The following is a 20,047-nucleotide window of genomic DNA, read 5'->3' as shown; positions in this document are numbered from 1 at the left end:
GAAGTGTCATTTTTGGTGCCTTCATACTAAGTTTTGAAGAACTGGATTTGCTCTGACTTGCAATTTCCCTGAGAAATAAGGCAAGTCAGAAACAGAGTTTGGGTTCCATAAACTTGCAGTCTGTGTGGGCTGACAAATCTTGTTGCCTAAACCTACACAAGAGGCTGTTTGACATAATCTGGCAGTTTAAAAAAACATTTTTCTTTTTCCTAGTGCAAAGGCAGTTTTATTTAGGGCATGCGGAGGCTCGGTGATGCTGGAAGTCTGCCGTGCTCAAAGGCGACCTGTGGAGTTTTGTCAGAATCCTGACTGGGGTGAAAAACTAGTTTGTCTATTCCCTTGTGGTGCAATTCTTCTGCTCCGGTTGGCTGTCAGCTCTCCTGAGCATTTGGTTCAGCCAACTCAACAATGGATCCAAGTGCAAGAACACAACTGCAGGGGAAGAAACCTGTATGTTTTCCTCTTCAGATGGCTGTTGCGGAAGGCTTTTGCTAGCTCTTACGTGGCCCAAATAATGACTAGTCCTTAGAGCAGAGGAGTAGGTTTCATCCTGTTGTGTGATTGGAGCACGTCTTGTATTCGAATTTACACTTGCAGAAATAAAAATAGGCTTTAAGAAAGTTGTGGGAAGTGTAAGACACATTGCTGTAAAGGGCAGTAGCAACCAACTCCGCAGGCCCTGACTGAATACCTGTCTAAGGGTATTTTGCACTAAGGGTGACACTCAGCATCTCTACTGATTTAGAAGTGTACTTCCTTGAGGCAGAGACAAAAAGAGGTTAGTTAGAAGCAGGCTGTTATTACAAAAATTTTGTTTCCCCATTCCATCCTCCTCCCCAGTCACAACCTATGAGAAATATTTTAGGTTTGGGACTTGAGCTGGGGAAGCTTTCCTCTCCCTCTCTCAACCTTTTGTATGTGTTCTGATTTGATGTGACATCTGGGCACGGTGGAGAGGAAGTGGGGGGTAGGGGGAAACACTGGAGAAGTTTCTTATCCTGCTTGTGCATAATTAAGGAGCATGCCTCCTGGGAAAGGGGAATAAAGGCACCCCAGGTCCTGTCATGAATTACATGACTTACTGCTGGACCAAAAGCAGGCTTGACAGTTGCCAGAAGGTTGGCGCAATAATAGCCCGCCGACCAGCGGGAGAGCTGACGGCTCTCCTCCCATCACTCCCAACGTGTGACCCCACTCAGAGCATCCACTTGTCCTCCCTGGAGAAGAACAGAGTCCTGCTCACAGCAGGGCATCATGGGCAGAGGCTTGTGCCCTGAGGACAAGGCAGCCTGCACTGAATGATGTTTTACCAAGTGGAAAATATCCCCAAGAACAGTGTTTGGTGAGGGGGGGGAGCTATTACAAAGTGTGAACCTTGGCCTAATGATGGCATCCTGATGTGGGGTTATTGTTTGAAGATGGAAAATGTGAGTAGTTCAGATTTCATTAGATGAACTGCCAGAGATTTTCTGGTTTTGGAAAGATAAGCAAAGTCTGTGATGGCAACGAAATGCCATGGATCAGTCAGAGTCTTGGCACAGGGTTACAGCTCTCAACTGAACACAAAACTGGAAATGCCAAATTCTCCAGTGTTTATCTCCCTGTGTGCAGACATTGTACAATAGAAGAGTGAAATACATTACAGCTTAATTGATAGCTACTGTGTGTCTGTAGATTGTGTCTTACAGAAATCTAGAAATCTGCTACTCTTCTCTACAACAGAAGGTGAGGGCAGAGGAGTACAAGTGAGAGTCCAAGGCAAGACCAATAACAAGAGTGTGAGAAAGGGAAACTGTCCATGAGAAAAATGACACATGGTGAAGTCCATCTTTTTTTAGTCTGTTATTTATGATGAAAACTGCAAGATCTTACTGAGCACGCAATGGTGATCCTTGGTTTATACTGGTAGAACAATTGAGCCCATAAATAATGAACACTAACTCATTTACTTCATAGTTAGATGGGAAGTCATTATTGAAAGTTTGATTTATTTCTTTAGCACTAAACAAGAAAGAAAATTTAACAAGTGTATTTGGAATCACAGAATTCTCCATTTAACATAATGGCTTCTCCCCCTCCCCTTTTTTTTTGTCTGTTTCCTTCCAGGTGCTCGATCCTTGCGTGCAGTGCTTATGTGGCTCTGGCTTTGGGGGATAATCTTATGGCATTGAATCATGCAGATAAACTTCTACAGCAACCAAAGCTGTCAGGGTCTCTTAAGTAAGTCTGGTGGGGTCATTTCTTCTCCCTCAGCCCTGTTTTTTTGCTGGAGAGTTCTGAGTTGAAACTTCCAGTGTCTGTAGTTGCTTGCCAATTCTGTATCTGATGCAAAGAATTGCTTGGCCTGCTCCTGTTCTTGTTGAAGCCCTGACTAAGTGTCCATTGACACGCAGGAACATGAATTCCCTCCTTTGTGCACGAATACCACATAATTTGGAATCTATTGCTGCTTCTGTTGCTGTTTCTCCAGCTCTGGGTCCCATGCAGCAGCAGGACCATTAGGTCTCTCTTGTGATTCACTGTAGGGTTGCATGTGCTTGTGTTGGCCCAGCACAAGGGGCAGGGATGTGCAGCTGTGGGTAGCCAACATCAGCCCAAACCCACGCTGCTGAAAGGTCACTTATGAAACTACAGCCTCAGAGGGGAAGGTTTGCTCAGTCACTCAGGGTACCAGATCTTGTGTGTGCAGGACTTGTCACTTCAGCTGCGACTGCTGCTTATATAGGTTCCATTCTTCAGTTTCTCTTGTTCACCTCTCATTTGGCACTGTACTTTTTTGAAGGATATTCAAAGTGCATTCTTTTTCTACCCCCCAGTTCTCATACAGCTCTACAAATTCAAAAAAGGCAACTTTAGCCCCATCCTTCTGACTTTGTGCATTTAACACACAGGATAAAATATAGCAGAGGTTTTTACAGTACTAACAGTTTTCAAAACTGGTAATGTACTTGTGGAAAGCAAAGGTAACTCATGCTTATTTTTATATGCTGGCACCATGCTCTAAACTGGTCCATGCCAATTAAATTCTTTGGCTCCTGTTCTTGACACTACTGCAGGAGCTCATGCTTTTGCACAGTCACTGTATTAGCAGGATCTTTGAGGAGTTTGCAAGGTAACACATAATTTTGTGTTACCATTATGTAATGAAGGAAATGCTAAATGACAGGTTTTTTGCAAAGACAAAGAGGTGTGTATCTTGGTCCCAGGAAAATACATTTTTATTGAATGTAAAGTCATGTAACACTTTAAATTGTAGATATATTAATATTCTGGGGTAGCTTTTCTTAATTCTGTGAATAAAGCCACACCAAGGTACTTTCACTGTGGAATGGTAATTCCTGTGCATGGATGAATTGTCATTATTCAGGTGTTGTTTTTTTTTAATAACTTTGGTGCCTAAAAGCAGTAAATGGTAGAACTGGGTATTATGACAATACCTTATGAGCAAGTTAATTTCCATGCAAGTGTTCCCAGTAATAGTTCCCATGTGCTCACATTAAAAACTGCATTGCTTGACTCACATAACAAACTGTGGGGATTGCTGTGCTGACATTTGTACCCTAACCCTTCGCTGTTGTAGGTTTCTCGGGCATTTGTATGCAGCAGAAGCTCTCATCTCTCTAGACAGAATATCTGATGCCATCACTCACTTGAACCCTGAGAATGTCACTGATGTTTCCCTTGGGATCTCTTCAAATGAGCAGGATCAAGGTTAATGCATCCACACTTCATTATAACTGGTTATGCTTTCAGCTGCCTTCCTGCTGTAACTTTCTAGACACAAATATAATGATGATTAAGACATTTTGTTTTAAGACCTGTAGGTTATTGCAGGGTGGGGGAGAGTGTTGTTTGTGGGTTTGTTGTTGTGTTTTTATTTTCCTGGCTTCAGTTCCTACTTTGTGTTTTGTGTGTCTTTTCCCTGTTTGTCATTCCTCTGAAATGGTTAATTCTGTAGCATCAATAGGACTGTATATTGTGGTATTCTGACTTGTTTGAAGGAAACTTTGGAAAGCTGCTTTTGTTAAATGTGCTATTATGGTTAAGTTTGGGTTTCATACCATCTCTTTCACCTTTTTGGTCTTTAAACCAGGCTTTGCTTTGGAATCCACCTTAGTGTGATACAGGACTGGGGAGAACTTAGTTAATCTGTATCTTAGTCTTCTTGGCAAGACTGTGTATTCTGTAAGAGGAAAGTACTTCAGAACCCATCTGTATAGTGAAGTCTACAGAGCTCTGATTCCAGTGACATGTCTGCAGTTTAACTTCCCTATACTCATCTGCAAATCTAAAAGCACAACACATTTAAGACTTCCTATCTTCAAGACATAAACTCTTGAGCAAACTGATCTGTTTTCCCTCTTTAATGTCAGACCATGAAGAAAGCAGAAAATTTGTATCTTTGTATTATTTTTGTAATAACCTTTAAAAAAGGTCACAGAATATGACAGGGTTTGTTTTTGGTATTTTTTTTCTTTGCAGGGTCTGACAAAGGAGAGAATGAGGCAATGGAGTCTTGTAAGTACCAACCACTGTATTCAGCAGAGTACAAGAACTTACTTGGCCAGTTGGAATAGAAGTGTAAGAGAAAAAAGATTTTTACTTTTTTTTCATTGCAGCTGGCAAGCAGACACCACAGTGTTACCCCAGTTCGGTCACGTCTGCACGAACAATGATGTTATTTAACCTTGGAAGTGCTTACTGCTTGAGGAGTGAATATGACAAAGCTCGAAAGTGTCTTCATCAGGTATGAAAAACAAATCTCAAGGCACCTTTAGGGAGAAATGTACTTCCTTAAAAGTGCCATTTAGATCACAGCAAATTCTGGTGATTTCACAGCCCAAGTTTATTTACAGACTCCTTATTTGCAGTCTCTATTAGAAACAAAATGAAGAATTCCAAATTTCTTGCTTGTGTAAAAAGTTCAGTACCACTATATGCCGCATTTTCTTTTCCTTAGGTCATGTCAGAACAGTGGAAGGTGACTAAGGAAGCCTTTTCATATTTTCTAAGTTTGCTGGTTTATTTGGGTTTTTTTGTGGTCTTTTTAATGGTCTAGTAGTAATTGTTATATTTCAGAGAAGGCTTTTTCCCTAGTCATTTAATAACTCACCATCAGAACTATTGTCTTTAGAGCTGTGAGAACAAACTGCAGTTCTGTTCCTTGTCTGCCTTTTGTCCCAAGAATTCTCAAGTACTGCTTTTGAAATGCTGTCTCCACTTAGCCTGTGTCACATCAATTGGTCCTTCTCATGTCTGGGACCTGTCTCTTTCAGTCATGATGTTTCTTTTTGCAGCCATTCCTGTCTGTCAGGAAGACTACTTGGATGCATTGTTGAGCTACCAACTGAAACAGCAGCTTCCAAATTATTTCACAGTAGTTGTGCATGTGAACAGATTCAAATCCTTGAGGCTCTCAGCTACTTAGGGCAGTTGTCTGGTTCTTTTTCTTCCTGAGGCTTCTTATGATGAGGCAGGTGTCTGTGCTTGGGCTCTGTAACACCTGTGTAAAGCCCAAAGGAGTCCAAGGCCAGCCATGGATGTAAAATATAGTGGGGCTCTGCATCTACAATAAATTCATTGACTTCATAGCTGAAAAATGGTTGTATATGGAAAACTAATGAATGATTGTTGTTAACTTTGATGCTGAACTTTGGAGCAGTGGAGGTTACCTTTACCTGTCACCTCACCAGGAAACCACACTAGTCTGGCCCAAGAATTACAGATCCATATGAACACAAGCACACAGCAGATGGTCCTGCTAATTAGTGTGAAACAATCTTGCTATTTAGAGAATCTTGTAGTCTCTCCTTGCATGCTTAAACCTGATGGAGTGTATTAGTTTGAAAAAATGTGATCTTAGTTAATGAATTGTTAGTTTTATTACCTGAGATGGTGGTAGCAATCTTGTCAAGGGGCACTTTGTTTGTGCCGGATCTTTCTCTTAAGCACTTTTTCCTCCCCACCATCTTCTTTTTCAATAAGGCTGCTTCACTGATCCACCCCAAAGAGATCCCTCCAGAGGCCATCCTGCTGGCTGTGTATCTTGAATTACAGAATGGTAAGTTGGGAAATGTTCCATCAACCTAAATTTGGGATACAAAGGGAGGAGGGCAGTAGTCATCATTCCTACTCCATATAGAGTTGTGCCAGTATTTTGAATGACACCCTTTAGGCCCTGCCTCGGCTCCATTTTACACTGCTGTGGATCCATGCATGTGCACCTTCACTTCCATAGTTTATTGCCATCCTGTTCTCACACACTCCAGACTTCCTAAACACTCATTTCCTGAGCTGAAGTTTTCTATACTTTTTGTGCAGAAGTCAGTGGTCTCAGATAGGCTCAGTGAAACCCTTGATGAGGTTTATACTAAAAAGAGGGTTTGGAAAGCTTTCTCCATTAAAAGGCAACCACAATCCAGGTTTCCCAAAGAAGCCTTGTCAAGGCCTGTGTAGCAAGTATGGCAGCAAAGCTTGTAATAATGATAACTGTCTCTTCCAAAATGCTTCCTTTTGAAGGTTCACTGTGTTTGTATGAGGGAAAAGCTCTGCATAATGGGAAACTGGAAAAGTTGCACTTGAATTCTGCAGTGTGAGCAGACCTCGTGCAGCTGCTGGTTGAAGCTGTCTCGGTTGTGGACCTGTGCCCCTTGAGGGGCACTTAATATCCAAGTGTTGTGAAATGTTCTGTGTGCCTGTTCCCCTTCAGTGATGTTGCATTGCAGGCAGGCAGAGGATTTGAGCATTTGCATTTGGAATTGAGACTTCTGTAAAGCTTTTCTTACAAAGATGTCTCTAAATTAGAATTTTGGGAACCTTTATTTCCGCAACAACGATGTACAGAGCAGAAGAGAGTAGGAAGTGGGATTTACATCCCTCACCTCCTTCCAAGTATATAACGGAAAGAGGCTAAAGACATTTTTTGTTCTATAAATGACAACAAAATGGTGCAGCTCCTCTGAAATGAAAACTTCAGTGGAAAAGAAGTATGAGGGAGGAACACTGTCCTCAGAACTCAGTGTCTTTTCTCCTGTAATTTTACAAGTTTAATTTTTAATGAAGAGTAAGTTTTCCATTTATATTGGTGGTTATTTGATGGGCCATACATACGGTTGAAAATCATATTTCTTTTAAAAACATGTTTTGTCCCCTTGGCATTTGCATTTCTGCCTGCAATGTCACAGTGTGAGGGCATTTTGTGTGAGAGCTAGAGCCTCGCTGTGCAGCTGGGAGAGAGAAGAGGTGTCCTTTGGGAAATTAGAAGGTGCTTTGGCATCTTCCAGCTCTGAGGTAAAAGCGTGAGGTCTTCAGTTAAGGATAGGTGGACTCAATCAAAACTATTTTCTTCAAATTTACTGTTGTCTACTGCTTTTCCTGGCCATGTCAGCATTTCAGTAGAGAAGAAGGACTGCTGCTGTACCTGGCCTGGGCCCAGGGCTGGCTCATCAGCTCTGTCCCTGAACAGTAATTCATGTGTTATAAAATGGTATTTTGGGTTTTTTAATGGAAACTTGTCTTGTAGGTAACACGCAGCTGGCATTGCAGATCATCAAGAGGAACCAGCTGCTCCCTTCTGTGAAAACACTCTCTGACATGCGGAAAAAGCCTGTTTTCCAGCCAGTCCACTCACTCCAGCCCATTCAGATGCCAGCTTTCACCACTGTTCAAAGGAAGTGAGGTTGTGCTTTAACCTGCTGCTGCCCTGATCATGAGGGCTTGGGATTTTGTATATTTTTTTAACCTAGGACACCTGAATACCCAAATTGCTGGAGTGTGTTTGTTTATGTAAATTTTTAATAAAAGATGTAAACCAAAAACTTGTTTGTAAAGGTTATTTCATGAATGATGGGAGGTTGGTAGCTGCTTTGAATGGGAGTGGTAGTTTATTTACCAAAAAAAAAGGTTATCCAAGTGTGTAATTCAGCTCTTTTTGAATAGAATAAGAGGGGAGAGCAGTGAGTGGAGAGAACCATTTACCTGAACTAAAGTCCTGCTGAAATAGCAGCTGAACTATTGTGTTGGCTGCTGTTTTGACACATATGAGCCATGCTCTTCCTCAAAGAAGAGGGAACCTGTTTCTGTTGGCCTTTTAGTTTGGTTTGGGTTTTTTTTTTCCTCTCCCTGGTTTTCCTTTGCCCAGCAGAAACATGTAATGGTGCAGGTACAGTGGAAGTGTGTGCCTGGCTATAAGGAAAAAGTTGGGGTTTGTTTTGGCTTTTTTTTGTTTGGGGTTTGTTTGTGTTACTTGGTTTTTTTGTTTCATTGCTTTTGGTTTCTTGGGGGTTTTTTTGTGTGTGGGTTATTTTTTTTTGTTTGTTCATTTTGTTGTTGTTAGGTATGGGGTGTTTTTGGTGGGAGCTTTTTCCTTTTTTTTTTTTTTTTTTTTTTTTTTGGTTGGGTTTTGGCAGTTTTTAAATCTAGTTTCCACTGTAGAGGAATACTTTCTTTCAAAAAAAAAATTCTACCTTTTACTCAAACGAAGATGGCAGCATAATGAAGGACCCTCCTCTGGGTTACTTGGTGGGAGCACAGGAGGGGAGGGGCCATCCTACCTTGGGACTTAATGCAGGCATAAGATAATTGGAGCCCAGCAAGGAGCCCAGCACTTCTCCTCACAGTCCCTCCAGGGCTGTTTTGTGCCGTTTCAGCTATCCTAATAATCTCCAGCACAGAGCTGAGCTTCCACCTTATCTCCCTGTGCTGCTGCTGTTGTACTTTGCCTCCAGCCAGCACCAAGGTCACTTTTCCAAGCAGCACTGGGCTGTGGGGCCTGCAGCCTCTGCTCGCAGTAACGTGAGCTTGAGGTAATGCAGTGTCCAGGAGAAGGCGGCAGCAGGACAGCCCTGGGTTTGTCTCTGCCATCTTGCAGAAACCAGCGGACAGAAACAACAGCAAGTGTATGAAAGTGCGAGTTGTGGAGTGTGTCTCCAGCAGGAAGCAGTCCAGCAGCAAGCTTGAGACCTGCACTCTCCCTCGTGTCAGGTAACTGCCTGCACTGCTTTTCAGTCCTTTCAGAATAACAACCCCGTAGCTGCCTTTTCCAGGAACTTTTCTATCACTGCAGGAGGTGCAATGCACCCCTGGCCTCAGGTAGGGGCAAACAGTTTAGAAACATTAGGAATAAAAAACGTATCAGGAAAAAGTAGGTAGCCATCACCTTTCTGAAAGACGGAAGAAAGGGAGCGGATACATCCGTTACGTCAAAGTAGATTGACTGATTAAATACAAAAGGTTCGAGATGCTCCCTGTGTGGTCCCGGGCCCTGAATAGAGAAGATTCCTCCCCGCCCTTCCCCGCCCCCCCAGGAATGCGGGGCATTCACATGCAAAAGATGCTCTCGCCGTGCCCGGGCTCGATGACGGATGCAGTTGTTTCCCAGATAAGGCACATCTTATCGCAGCCGCATTTGCACGTGAGCCGCAGCCTTCGGCCCCAGCTCTCCCTGCCCCTGCCTGCTCCTGTGCCCGGAGGCGGCTCAGCCCCCACAGCAGCTCTGCCGCTTCCCCCCTGCCCGTGGCGCTGTCTCGCACAGAGGGATGGATGAGTGCTGATGACGGCTTTCAGCTTCCATCGTTCACTATTAACAGAAAAGAAAAAATAAGTATCAAAACACATCAAGGGAGGCAGCAGCCAAGGACCTGGCTTCTCCCTCCAGTCCCTTTTCCCTCAGTTGCTTTTAGTCTCTGTTAAGAAAGAAGTGAAGGTCAAGTAAAACTGTGAACTGTCCTTTGATGGAAAAAGGGGGAGCATGAGCAGCCCAGGCTCAGCAGTGGGCTAAGTTAGTAAATGCAATAATGCTTATCAGTTTGGTTTGGGCCACTTCCTGAAGGAAAGGGCGCCTGTCCCTATCCCCTCACTCTCCCCTTACCTCCAGGATCTTCCTCTGCAGCCATGCACTGGCTCATATTCCCACAGCAGGAAAAAGAGGGTGCATTCCCTTTTTTCCCCCACCACCCACCATAAGCCTTGTCGCTACCTCAGCACTGTTCCTGCACCACTGCTGTTCTCTCTCCTCAGAGCCTTTAGCTCCGCCCATGGCCCTGGGTGCAAGAACAGCACTCATTCAGCAGCGTCCTAAGCCAGCTCCTGGTGTTCAGTGAGCTGCTGGGTTCCTGCTGTCTTCAGGAAGAGGGCACACAGGAGCCAAGGGAATATAGAGTAATAGAGGAAGCTGGACAAGGTCACCTGGGCAGCCTTTGTCCCCACCTCCACAGGGCCTTCTCTCTCTCTCCCTCCCTCCCACTTGAAATGAGCTCTGTACTGCTGACCTGCTGCCAGCTGCTCCAGCAGGAAGAAAGCAATGGCCTGGTGAAGGATTTTGATGAATAGAGCACAGCATGGTGCTGAGAGCCCTACAGCTGTAAAGGCCCAGAAGGAATCTTGGCTTTGAAAAGCTAAAGCAGCCAGCACTTCCAGAACCTGGAATCCACCTCCACTGCTACCCATACTGGGAATTCAGTCAGCGGCTTTAATTCTCAAACCTTCCTTAAAGAGCATCTTCCTATGCTCACCATTTCTTTTTAAACATTTTCCAAGGTAGTGAAGAAAGAGGACAGCTTTCCACTCACCCAGCTTTTGTTGACAGCCTGCCCTGTAAGATGCCAGAGACACCTACTGAATGTTCTGGTGGCTTTGCTTTACACTGCCATGCAGAAGAAGCATTCTTTCAGTTGCCAAGGTGAAGGAATGGAAACCTAGAAATGGACCTGAAAAAGTTAAACCAGAAACTTTCTGGCAAAATACTGGAAAAAAAGCATGGCGTTTGAAACAGTGAGTTCAATATCACAACTCTTTCCTCCAGCCATGACAATGAGCAATTTTTTCTAACAGCACAGACAATGAAGAGGGGCTTTTTCTTTTTTGCATCCTCATAGAAGAGAAGACTTTTTCTGGGTAGTACAGAAACACACACACACACACAGAGTTGCCATGAAAAAACCTCACATTTATTTGATTAAACAAAAATAAAATAAACTGCATAGGAACATTTTAAAGTCCAGAGAGACACTGACTTTGTTTTAAGGCTGCCAGTAGCTGATACATCGTCTCCTTGCTACATCCTTCAGCCTTCCCTATGGACCACATTCAAAGATACATTCAGAAGCCTCCATTAACACAAGGGTTCTAACATTTTTTTCACTTATTCTATGTAAAAGTTTGCACATAACCTGTCATGCTTTCTTCTCTGCAGTACTCAACATCTGACAAGTAAAAATTATATCACTTTTTGTCCAAGTAGAAATGTGATGCCCTTTTTGGAGCATGGCAATTCTTGTCACAGCCTGGCTCATTTTCAATTAGATACAAAAGCTCTGAGCGGCTCATTAAAAGCAGAGCACTGTCTGTCCTCCTGAGATACTTTATTATTGTTAGGAGAGCAGCATGATTAGTCAACTAAAGTAGAAAAGAAATAACAGAAGAGGAAACCAAAAAACCAAATCAACTCAAGATGCCCAACATCCAAAGAATGACAAGATCAGCCTGGATCCCAATGCAAACTTGCACCAAGGCAATGCCACTTATAAATCAGTAGTTAAAATTTTGTAAGATGGGGCATACATCTACAGCCAATTAAATGGGGGGGAGAGAAAAAAAAAGCATGTTTGACATTGGTTTCATGGGGCTGAGCTTCATTTTGTTCCAGGCTTGCAATTTCTATTTGAGTTAAATCTCAGGCAAGTGTTCAACACCCTCAGCTCCTCCAAGGACCTGTGCACGAAGTGAGCAGGGCATGACAGGTAATGCACAGTACAAACAAGAGTCACAGATGTAAGAAACCCCCACCAACTCAGGTGACTAAGCAAACCTTACAAACTAGTTAAAAAACTCCTAGTCATTTTAGGGAAAAAAAAAAACAAAAAACAAACAACCAACCAAACCTAAAAACAAAACCCAGAAACAGGCATCTCTCCCTCTGAAGGAAAAACTACTACATTGTCTGAAAAGTACTCTACAAACCTATAAAAGGACTTTTTTTTTTTTAAACTAGTTTGGTAGTTCAAAAGGAAGTTACTTAACTACATCAGTACACAGACACTTAACATTCAGTCAGTAAGGCTCCATGAAAAGAGCTTAAAAAAATTATCTACCTGAGTTTGTAAGTTGATACAATCATTAATAGAAGGTCTAAGACCATGCAGGTACACAAAGCACTTTTAGAACCATTATTAGTTGAACAATGATGGAAAAAGATGCCAGTCTGGTTTGTTAACCCGTAAGATCACTTAGAGACATCAATGTACATTTCCCACCATAACATTTACCAAACCCAACACAGCCTATTGTTATTAGGGGTCTCCTGTACCCACTTCTGCCACCCCTTAATATGAACTGGGGAGGAAAAAGGATTTTTTTTTCCCCCCAATAGAGTAGTCTGAAAATGTGCTTCTGCAACTTTACTCCATAGGTACAACAGGGGGTATGTTGCACGTCACTACTAAACTTGCCTAAAACCCCAAGACACTGGTTTTAAACTGCCTCTCCTGAGTGTGTCTGAATCTAAGCTGCCCTCCAGGAGTAGGAACTTGATTGCTTTGTCATGGTGGAAAAAATCCCATTGAGTCAAGCAAGCTACTAATACAATCACCAAGTCAATAAAATAAAAAATCAGGACCTTATTCCCTTCAAGCATTTGGTATAGCATTGTGTTTACAGCAATCATAACACCAGTCTTCCCAAACAGGACCCATTGGTAGGCATGCATTTTTTCTCTCGTAGTTTTTCTCTCGTAGAGAGAAGACCTAAAGGTCTTACGGACATAAGAACACTGCAAATGAACATGAAATATGTCACGTCAGCCAGTAGTGTCATAATACTGAACAAAAGTTTACACTTCCATACCTCGTAGTGAAACCAGAACAAACTCAAAAGCATTTCAGGTCTCAGTCCAGTTTGCCTGAACATTTGGTTTTATTTACAGATTCTCTAGTGAGGGCAGCTTAATATCTCCATAGGCAGGCAGCAAAAACAAAAGCAAACAAAAGCAAGCAGTCACCACATAGTACACACTTAGTATCTCTTTCAATTAAAATGCTTTTCCAACAGGCAGGATGAATCCTCCCCCCAGGCAGATTCTCAGCTATTTCCCAAACCTGTCTGATGCTAAATTGAGGTAGATGATTTACTTCTGCAAATGGAGGTAGAACTTCAAGCAAAAGATAGTGGCATCTCTAGTTGTGCATTTTGTACCACAGCAAACGGTTTCAAACTCCCAAGAGACCAAAGGTACAATATTTGTCTAACGCAAGTACCAGTGTTCCTTTTTTATACAGTTCCAAACTGTTTGTCTAAATATCTCTACTTTAAAATACCCTATTACCTTTTTGGCACCATTTGGCTTACACTCCTTTAAAAAATAAACAAAACTTTGGCACAATATTTTTTTAAACTAGAACTGAACAAATAAATCTTATTATCAAAGTTATGGCAAGATGAGCCTATAAACCTGCTCTCTTCAGAAATTAATTTTGGTTTAACTGTAACATAACAAACTGGGCCCACTCTCCTTCAATTCCAAGGGAATGCCAAATCCAAGTGACTTGTTCTTTCTCCCAAGTTGGTTATGTCTGGCCCTAACATGCATTAGTTTTCAGGTGTTATCTTCCTTCCCTTGCTTTCTTTAAAAGTTTAAGGTTTATGGACTTCCTTAAATAAGTTATATTTAAAAGGTACTAAATAAAAAGGAGTGAGTTATCTGAAGGACCTGCATTATCAAGTACTGAATCTGCTTCAGCTTGCTACTAAAATTCCTGCTTAAATAATTCTAAGAAAGGACAAGATTGCTTTATATACCCAAACCAGCCACACTGATTGCTGATAACATTTTGTCAAGCAAAAGGTTTGCAGAGAGCCACTGGTTTAACACGGCATAGAGAAAATCCTTTGGGAGTTCTAGTAGAAGACAGCTCTGTCACCCACATTTGCTGTTCCCCAATGAAGAGGCACACACTCACTTCACCCTTCTCCAGGCCATTTCCCCTAGTTAAGAAGGTTACTCTGAATGCTTGTTTGGTTTGCAATCCAGCTTCCAAGCCTTGCTTTTCCTCTCTGCATGCATGCATGTTGTCATACTGGGGCATTAACCTGAGAACATGCATGGAAAAGCAGAGCAAGGTTTGAATCTCATTTAAGTATATTACTTTTTAATAGGCCCCTATGGGGCATCTGATGTTGGCATTGTATATTAGCACTACTTTTTTCATTGCATATAAAACACTCCATTTTATAAGCTACACTACCACTTTTCAATGAGACCAAGTGTGCTTAGCACTATTTATCACAAAGATAAGGAATTCTTTTGGGTAGCTAAATAGTAGTGTTTTTAAAACGAAAAAGCTCCCCAACACGAGGTCAAACACTCCAGGTTCAGTTTGCAAGCAAATCCCACTAAATTATGAGTTAAATAGACAGCAACTTAAAAAGAGTTCAAGTCATTCCTCTTCCTGACTGAGCTGGGCTGCGGGGTTGTGCAATGGCTCCATTCAAAACAGCAAAGGGCAGCTTCAGTGTCTGTCACCTTCCACACGGTGCAGGCTGGGGGGGCAAAACGTTCCTCCAGTTCAACACAATCCTGACTGCACACTTCACTTTTTTTTAATGCCTGGAAAAACAACTCCCTTCTAGCTGCAGAGAAGGGCAAACGCCACAAGCATTTAAGCACAAGAGCATTTCTAGGACACTTCAGCACTGTCAGCCACTCTGGTCAAAGTATTAAGAGACCTGCCATTTTCATTAAGATATGATAGGATAAATGCAAGGACACTGCAGACAAAACATTAAAGCTTTTAAAACCAATTTTCTTTGGTATCTACATCTTGCAGGCTATTAGTTTTCACAGCCCAAGTTGCAAATAATTCTTGGGCTGAATAATACAAAACAACCATGGACATCTGTCACAACTGTAGGCCACCCCCAAGAAGGGAGGCGTGTATGCAGGCAGAACTTGCAAAACTTGAAGGTAAACTAGCGCTCTCTCATACACATTTTGTGTGGCCACAGAAATTTAATGACAGACATCCGTATAAAAGATTATCCTTTCAAGACTGTTTTTAAACCATGCCATCCTAAGATTAAGCCTAACTGAAACACACTGCTTTGAAGAGTCTGCTTCCTTGAGGCTTTGGCTGAAAGGGAGCACAGTTGTTTTATGCCATTTAACTTAGGTGGTTTTCCTCACCCTTCTTTTGAAAGAGGTTTTGCCATCTCATGAATCTTTCTTGTCTCTTTCTGGTCCTTTAGTTTAAGCCTCCTCTAAAGTGGCAGCTCTCTCTGTCTGCACACATCATCGGTATTTCTACAAAACCCAGAAAGTTAACACTCCTTGGAGGGGAAAAGCAGCAAGAAGGAAAGTGCACCTTGTGATTTCTCACAAACTTGTAAAGAGCCTTTCAACCTCAGGTCACTTTTGTGCATGGTGGCTGGCAGAGAGATGAACCCTTTCCTTGGAGGATGGTTAAGGCTCTTCAGACTTTTCAACAATGACCATGTTTACATTTCGGAGATCTCTTGCAAACAGTAAGGTAAATCCCATGGCACTTCCAAACCCAAGAGTACTGACACATGAGTTTTTGCATTGCAGAAGAGCCCTGTTTCCCACTTTAAACAATTCTCCTTTGCCAACACCAGAGGGTGAAGCTACAGATGTGTAGAGACCATATCTGCATGAACAGCTAAACCGGAATGCAAGAAATCGAAGAATAAAACCAAATCCTCCCAGGGATTCAAAGTCACGTTTTGCTAAAGAGATCTCTATTCTCCCCAAAAGTTTCTGCTTCTCAGAACACCTGTTTTTATATCCCCTAAAGGGCAAACTTCCCCTGCCTCCAAGCTTTTAAGGATCATATACATTAATTTTACACAGAATTCTTTGGTACTGCCCTGGGAAAAAAGCAGCAAAGTTTCACCTCGATGCAGTTTGCCTTTAGCTGGTACTGGTAATTCTTCACTTGGATCTGTAGCCAGAGATCCTGCAGCAGGGAGTTACAGGCCCACCCCACCCACCCTAAAAGCTACAGAAGACATTCTCAAAATCTTCAGTCCAGCTCTTTGGGGAAGCCAGAAGATGAAAAAAAAAAACAACCAAAACAAAACCTCATCACTGATAGAGTTATTGCAATCCTCTCTAAACAAAAAAACCCAAAACAAAGCAAAACAACTGTTGACTTCTCCAAAACACACCCTGAATCTCCAAAGCTGTGCTTATTTCTTACTTTTGGAAAAAGGTACCACTTCTGTTCTAACAAAATCAAACGTTATTCCCTTAAAGTCACTCTACGGGGAGGGGCAAAAAACGCTAGTCATTTCAGAAAGAAAGTAAATCAAAAGGTCTTGATTTTCCCTGTTTCAGTGCTCCTTATAACCTCCTCTGTTTCCCAGATTAGGGGCACTGATAAAAAGAAACAGTAACTTTTTTCAAACTAATTTAGCTTTCAGGTGAAAAGGGGTAAAAATGAAATTCTCAACAACAGGATACATTAAAGGAAGCCTTGCTTTTTATCTTAACTTTACAATGACCGCACTAAGCCACTAAAACGAACAATTTGGTTTAAACTTAAAAGAATTTTTGTGCATTTTCATCAGCTTCACTTTGTGCTGTTAAATTACTGTGTTTTAGTAAAAAAATACAGAGAAATGCCAAAAAAGATGCAAACTTGCTCTTCCTGGTGAATGACTTCCACTCACTTTCACAAAACGTTCAAAGTTGTCTGGGAACAAGATGCTGTGCTCGCCAGTAAATCAAACACACTGAGGTATAAAAAGGAGAACGGGAAAAAGTTCTCTGCTGCAGCAGCAATAAAAAAAAAAAAAAAACAAACCAAAAACAACAAAAAAACCAAACCAACAACAAATGTCCCTCCCTCCCATGTCCCCACCCACAGAACTGCAGAATGGTCAAGAACACAAATTCTCTACAAACACCTACTACCATTTTCTCCACTTAAAAAGTTACATAGCGCCTTTCCTGGCTTAGTCTAACAGAACTCACCACACAAACCACCTAATGTGCACAGCAACACTTGTTTGTGCATGAAACCCCATCGGGGGGAAAGAGGTAAAACGTTCTGAACTATGAGTATGTGGGGATGGGGAGGGGGCAAGAAACCGGGGAGGGAAGGGAGGACAATGAGGTAGATAGAATTCAATTTTACAGGCTCACTCCCTGCAGAAAAGGTAAGTACATTCATCTGTAAAAAAATTAAAGATGAGGTAGGTTTGAATTAACGTTGTATTTTTTTCATTTTCTCTTAGAAGAATTTCCCTGAGACAGTTTCTTCCTAATTCAAACACAGATTAGAAGACGAGAATTCGATTGTTTCCAAAGTCGACCACAACAATCATGCCATCAGGGGTGACAGCTATACCTGAAGGACGGTCCATCTGACCAAAGCCGCTTCCCTGAGTGCCAAATTTGCATAAAAAGCTACCATTGGACTCAAATATCTGCACCCGGTGGTTCCTGGAGTCGGCCACAATGATGCGCCCTTCCTGATCCACGGCCACTCCCTGCGGGCGCAGGAACTGGCCGTTCCCGGTGCCCTCGGAGCCCAGGAAGCGTGCTGACTGGCAATCTGGATGTATGACCAGGAGGCGATGGTTGTTGAAGTCCGTCACTACCAAGTGGCCCTCATGATTGAATGTCACACCTCTGGGGGAATCAAAGTGCTTCCAGAGTGCCCCTTCGAAGCCATACTTGTTAAGGAACACACCGTCGGGCCCAAACAACTGAACACGATGGTTCCTCGTGTCAGAGACCAGGATCTTGCCCTCTGCGTTGACAGCCACATCCCATGGATAATTGAATTGCCCGTTCTTTGTTCCTTTCTCCCCAAACTTCAGAATGAACTGCCCCTCAAACGTGAAGATCTGGATGCGATGATTGTCCTTGTCGGCCACGACAATCCTACGCGAAATGTCACAGGCCACACCGGCAGGGCGATCGAACTGGCCCGGCCGGGAGCCCAGCGTGCCAAACTTGTGATGGAAGGTCCCGCATGGCTTGAACACCTGGATGCGGTTGTTACTGCGGTCGGCGACAATGATGTAGCCCTCTTTGTCGACACTGACCCCCCAGGGGCGGCAGAGCTTGCCGTCGCTGTCTCCCTCACTGCCGAAGGACAGCCCCGGCAGCCCGATGCCGATGTAGCTGCGCCCAGACTTCACCACCACTTTGAAGGGGCTGTTCTCAATGTGTTGGTTGCACATCATCACGGACACCAGGTGCTCTCCCTCCAGCTGGGGACGGTAGCTGACCAGGTAGGTTCCGTTCTGCTGATCGCTGACGTCTGCCCCGAAAAGGTTTCCATCTGGGCCCATGACCACTGCAGAGATCATGTCACCCCCTGAAAGGCGAGGCTCCCCGTCGTGGTCGTAGCCGATCACGGTGAAAGAGGCCACCTTGCCCTGCAGCGCACGCTTGAGACCTTCCCCCGTGGCTTTGGTCAAGGGAGCAAAAGCCCCACTGCTGACAAAGCCCATAGATTTAATGGCCATATACAATGCCTGGTCAGGAGGGGTGAACATGATCCTGTCATCTTCCTGTGGCTGGAGAAGGCCTCTGACGTTCTTCAGCTCCTGCACCTGAGCCAGCATGCGGTCCCGAGCCAGAAGAATATCCATGGTACGACCCTCCTCCAGGACCTGCTGTACAGCACTAATGGTGTTATCCAGCTTGTTTAGGTTCTGACGTAACTTTTCAACTTGCAAGTAGAGTGACTTGGCCTTGACTTGGCGAATCTTTTCCACCTTGTAGGAAACGGGGGAGAGAAAAGCACACTTACATCAGGAAAGACAGACCAGAACACAGATTTCCTCCAGTCTCCCTTCTACATAAAAGCCAGTTGGAGAGTTGCTACGGCATGTTGACACACAGCTGCAGAACAAACATCCAAAAGCCACGATGTAGACAAGAAGAAACAAGGAAAACTAATTATTTATCCAAATGTAGGATTATTAGTCTCTCCTACCCTCCAGGCAAAACCATACATTCCTACCCTGCAGATCTGCTGCATCAGAGTGACATTCGAAAGCAAGAATCACTTGCTTACTAGTAATTATTTGCTTCCCCAAATGGTATTCTGTTTTCTAGTTGCAAGGTACTTGACAGATCATCCACAGGCACACCACCATTTAGCCCCCAGGGAAGACAGAGGTTACTGCAGCCTCTCAAGAAGAGCAGAGGCTGAGGCTTCACTAACCAGAACTGAGACCAATTTCAGACGGTGGGTTGTTGTCCCACAGAGCTGAGGCTGGGAGTCAGCATCAGCTAATGCACGTGGGCTCCTGTCATTCCCCTTCGCGCCAGAACTGTTTTCATGTGACTGGATAATAGCAGACATCTATCTCCAGGGATTTTTAGGGTCCAATTATTTTAATAGTTTCTTGTAAATACTGGCGGTCATGCTGAGCTCGTGCTTTAAAACAGAATGCTTTGTAAACGTCACTTCAAATAACACAGAAGGTTGCTGCCAGTCCCTGCTTGAGGGACTGCAATTGGTGCAAAAATGGTTGTTTTGTAACTCATCTATATAAGCCTGTGTCTACCTTTACATGTGAAAAAGCACTTAGGACCATCTGACAAAGACACCTGCTTTGTAAAACTAATGTGACATGTACTTTTGCAACAATAAAGCGAAGACGTTTCCTGATGTCTGAATATCTGCTTGGCTGCAGAACAATAACTGAAATGCATTTTAATGAAGGAAGACTCAATGTCTGAACACCCCTTGGTTAGACACTGACTACATAACATATGTACAAACATGCTGTAAGTTCAGGTATGCAGGTTTTACCAAACTGTAAAAAAAGAATTGGAGATGCTTCTTCCAATAGATGTCCAAGACAAATTGATCTTAGGTCTCAGCTTAATCCTTAGACTCAGCTCTAGTATAAAAAAATTGTTTATTAGCATACTTGATCCAAGAGCTTGTTCGACTCTGTTTTGCTAAAATAATTTATCACCATATTTTCTTCTTAAAATAATGTTTTCTAACTTAAAGAGAACTTGCTCTCAGTGCAGATATTCCCAAAAAGTGCATTTGTACAGCACCAT

The 20,047-nt window shown here is 43.0% G+C and overlaps 2 protein-coding genes across 3 annotated transcripts in view; one reads left to right on the top strand and one right to left on the bottom strand.

The window, feature by feature from the left end:
• The window catches only part of CNOT10 (CCR4-NOT transcription complex subunit 10), a 33,072-nt gene extending 25,255 nt beyond the window's left edge, over window positions 1–7,817 (top strand). For both annotated transcript variants that reach the window (XM_039549437.1, XM_019285804.3), the window contains 6 exons: window positions 2,107–2,220; window positions 3,581–3,711; window positions 4,483–4,518; window positions 4,620–4,747; window positions 5,986–6,061; window positions 7,523–7,817. In XM_039549437.1, coding sequence (XP_039405371.1) covers window positions 2,107–2,220; window positions 3,581–3,711; window positions 4,483–4,518; window positions 4,620–4,747; window positions 5,986–6,061; window positions 7,523–7,677 — 640 coding nt within the window. In that variant the 3' untranslated portion in view covers window positions 7,678–7,817. The remainder of the gene's footprint in view (window positions 1–2,106; window positions 2,221–3,580; window positions 3,712–4,482; window positions 4,519–4,619; window positions 4,748–5,985; window positions 6,062–7,522) is intronic.
• Window positions 7,818–16,019: 8,202 nt separating this feature from the next.
• Window positions 16,020–20,047, bottom strand: part of TRIM71 (tripartite motif containing 71) — a 56,635-nt gene continuing 52,607 nt past the window's right edge. Inside the window, 1 exon segment of the mRNA XM_039550170.1 lies at window positions 16,020–18,741. Coding sequence (XP_039406104.1) covers window positions 17,290–18,741 — 1,452 coding nt within the window. The 3' untranslated portion in view covers window positions 16,020–17,289.

The sequence above is a fragment of the Corvus cornix genome, chromosome 2 (genome assembly GCF_000738735.6).
Source record: "Corvus cornix cornix isolate S_Up_H32 chromosome 2, ASM73873v5, whole genome shotgun sequence".
Taxonomy (NCBI): Eukaryota; Metazoa; Chordata; class Aves; order Passeriformes; family Corvidae; genus Corvus; species Corvus cornix.
The sequence above is the reverse complement of the archived record's forward strand: the minus strand, read 5'-3'. Positions and strand labels throughout refer to the sequence as shown.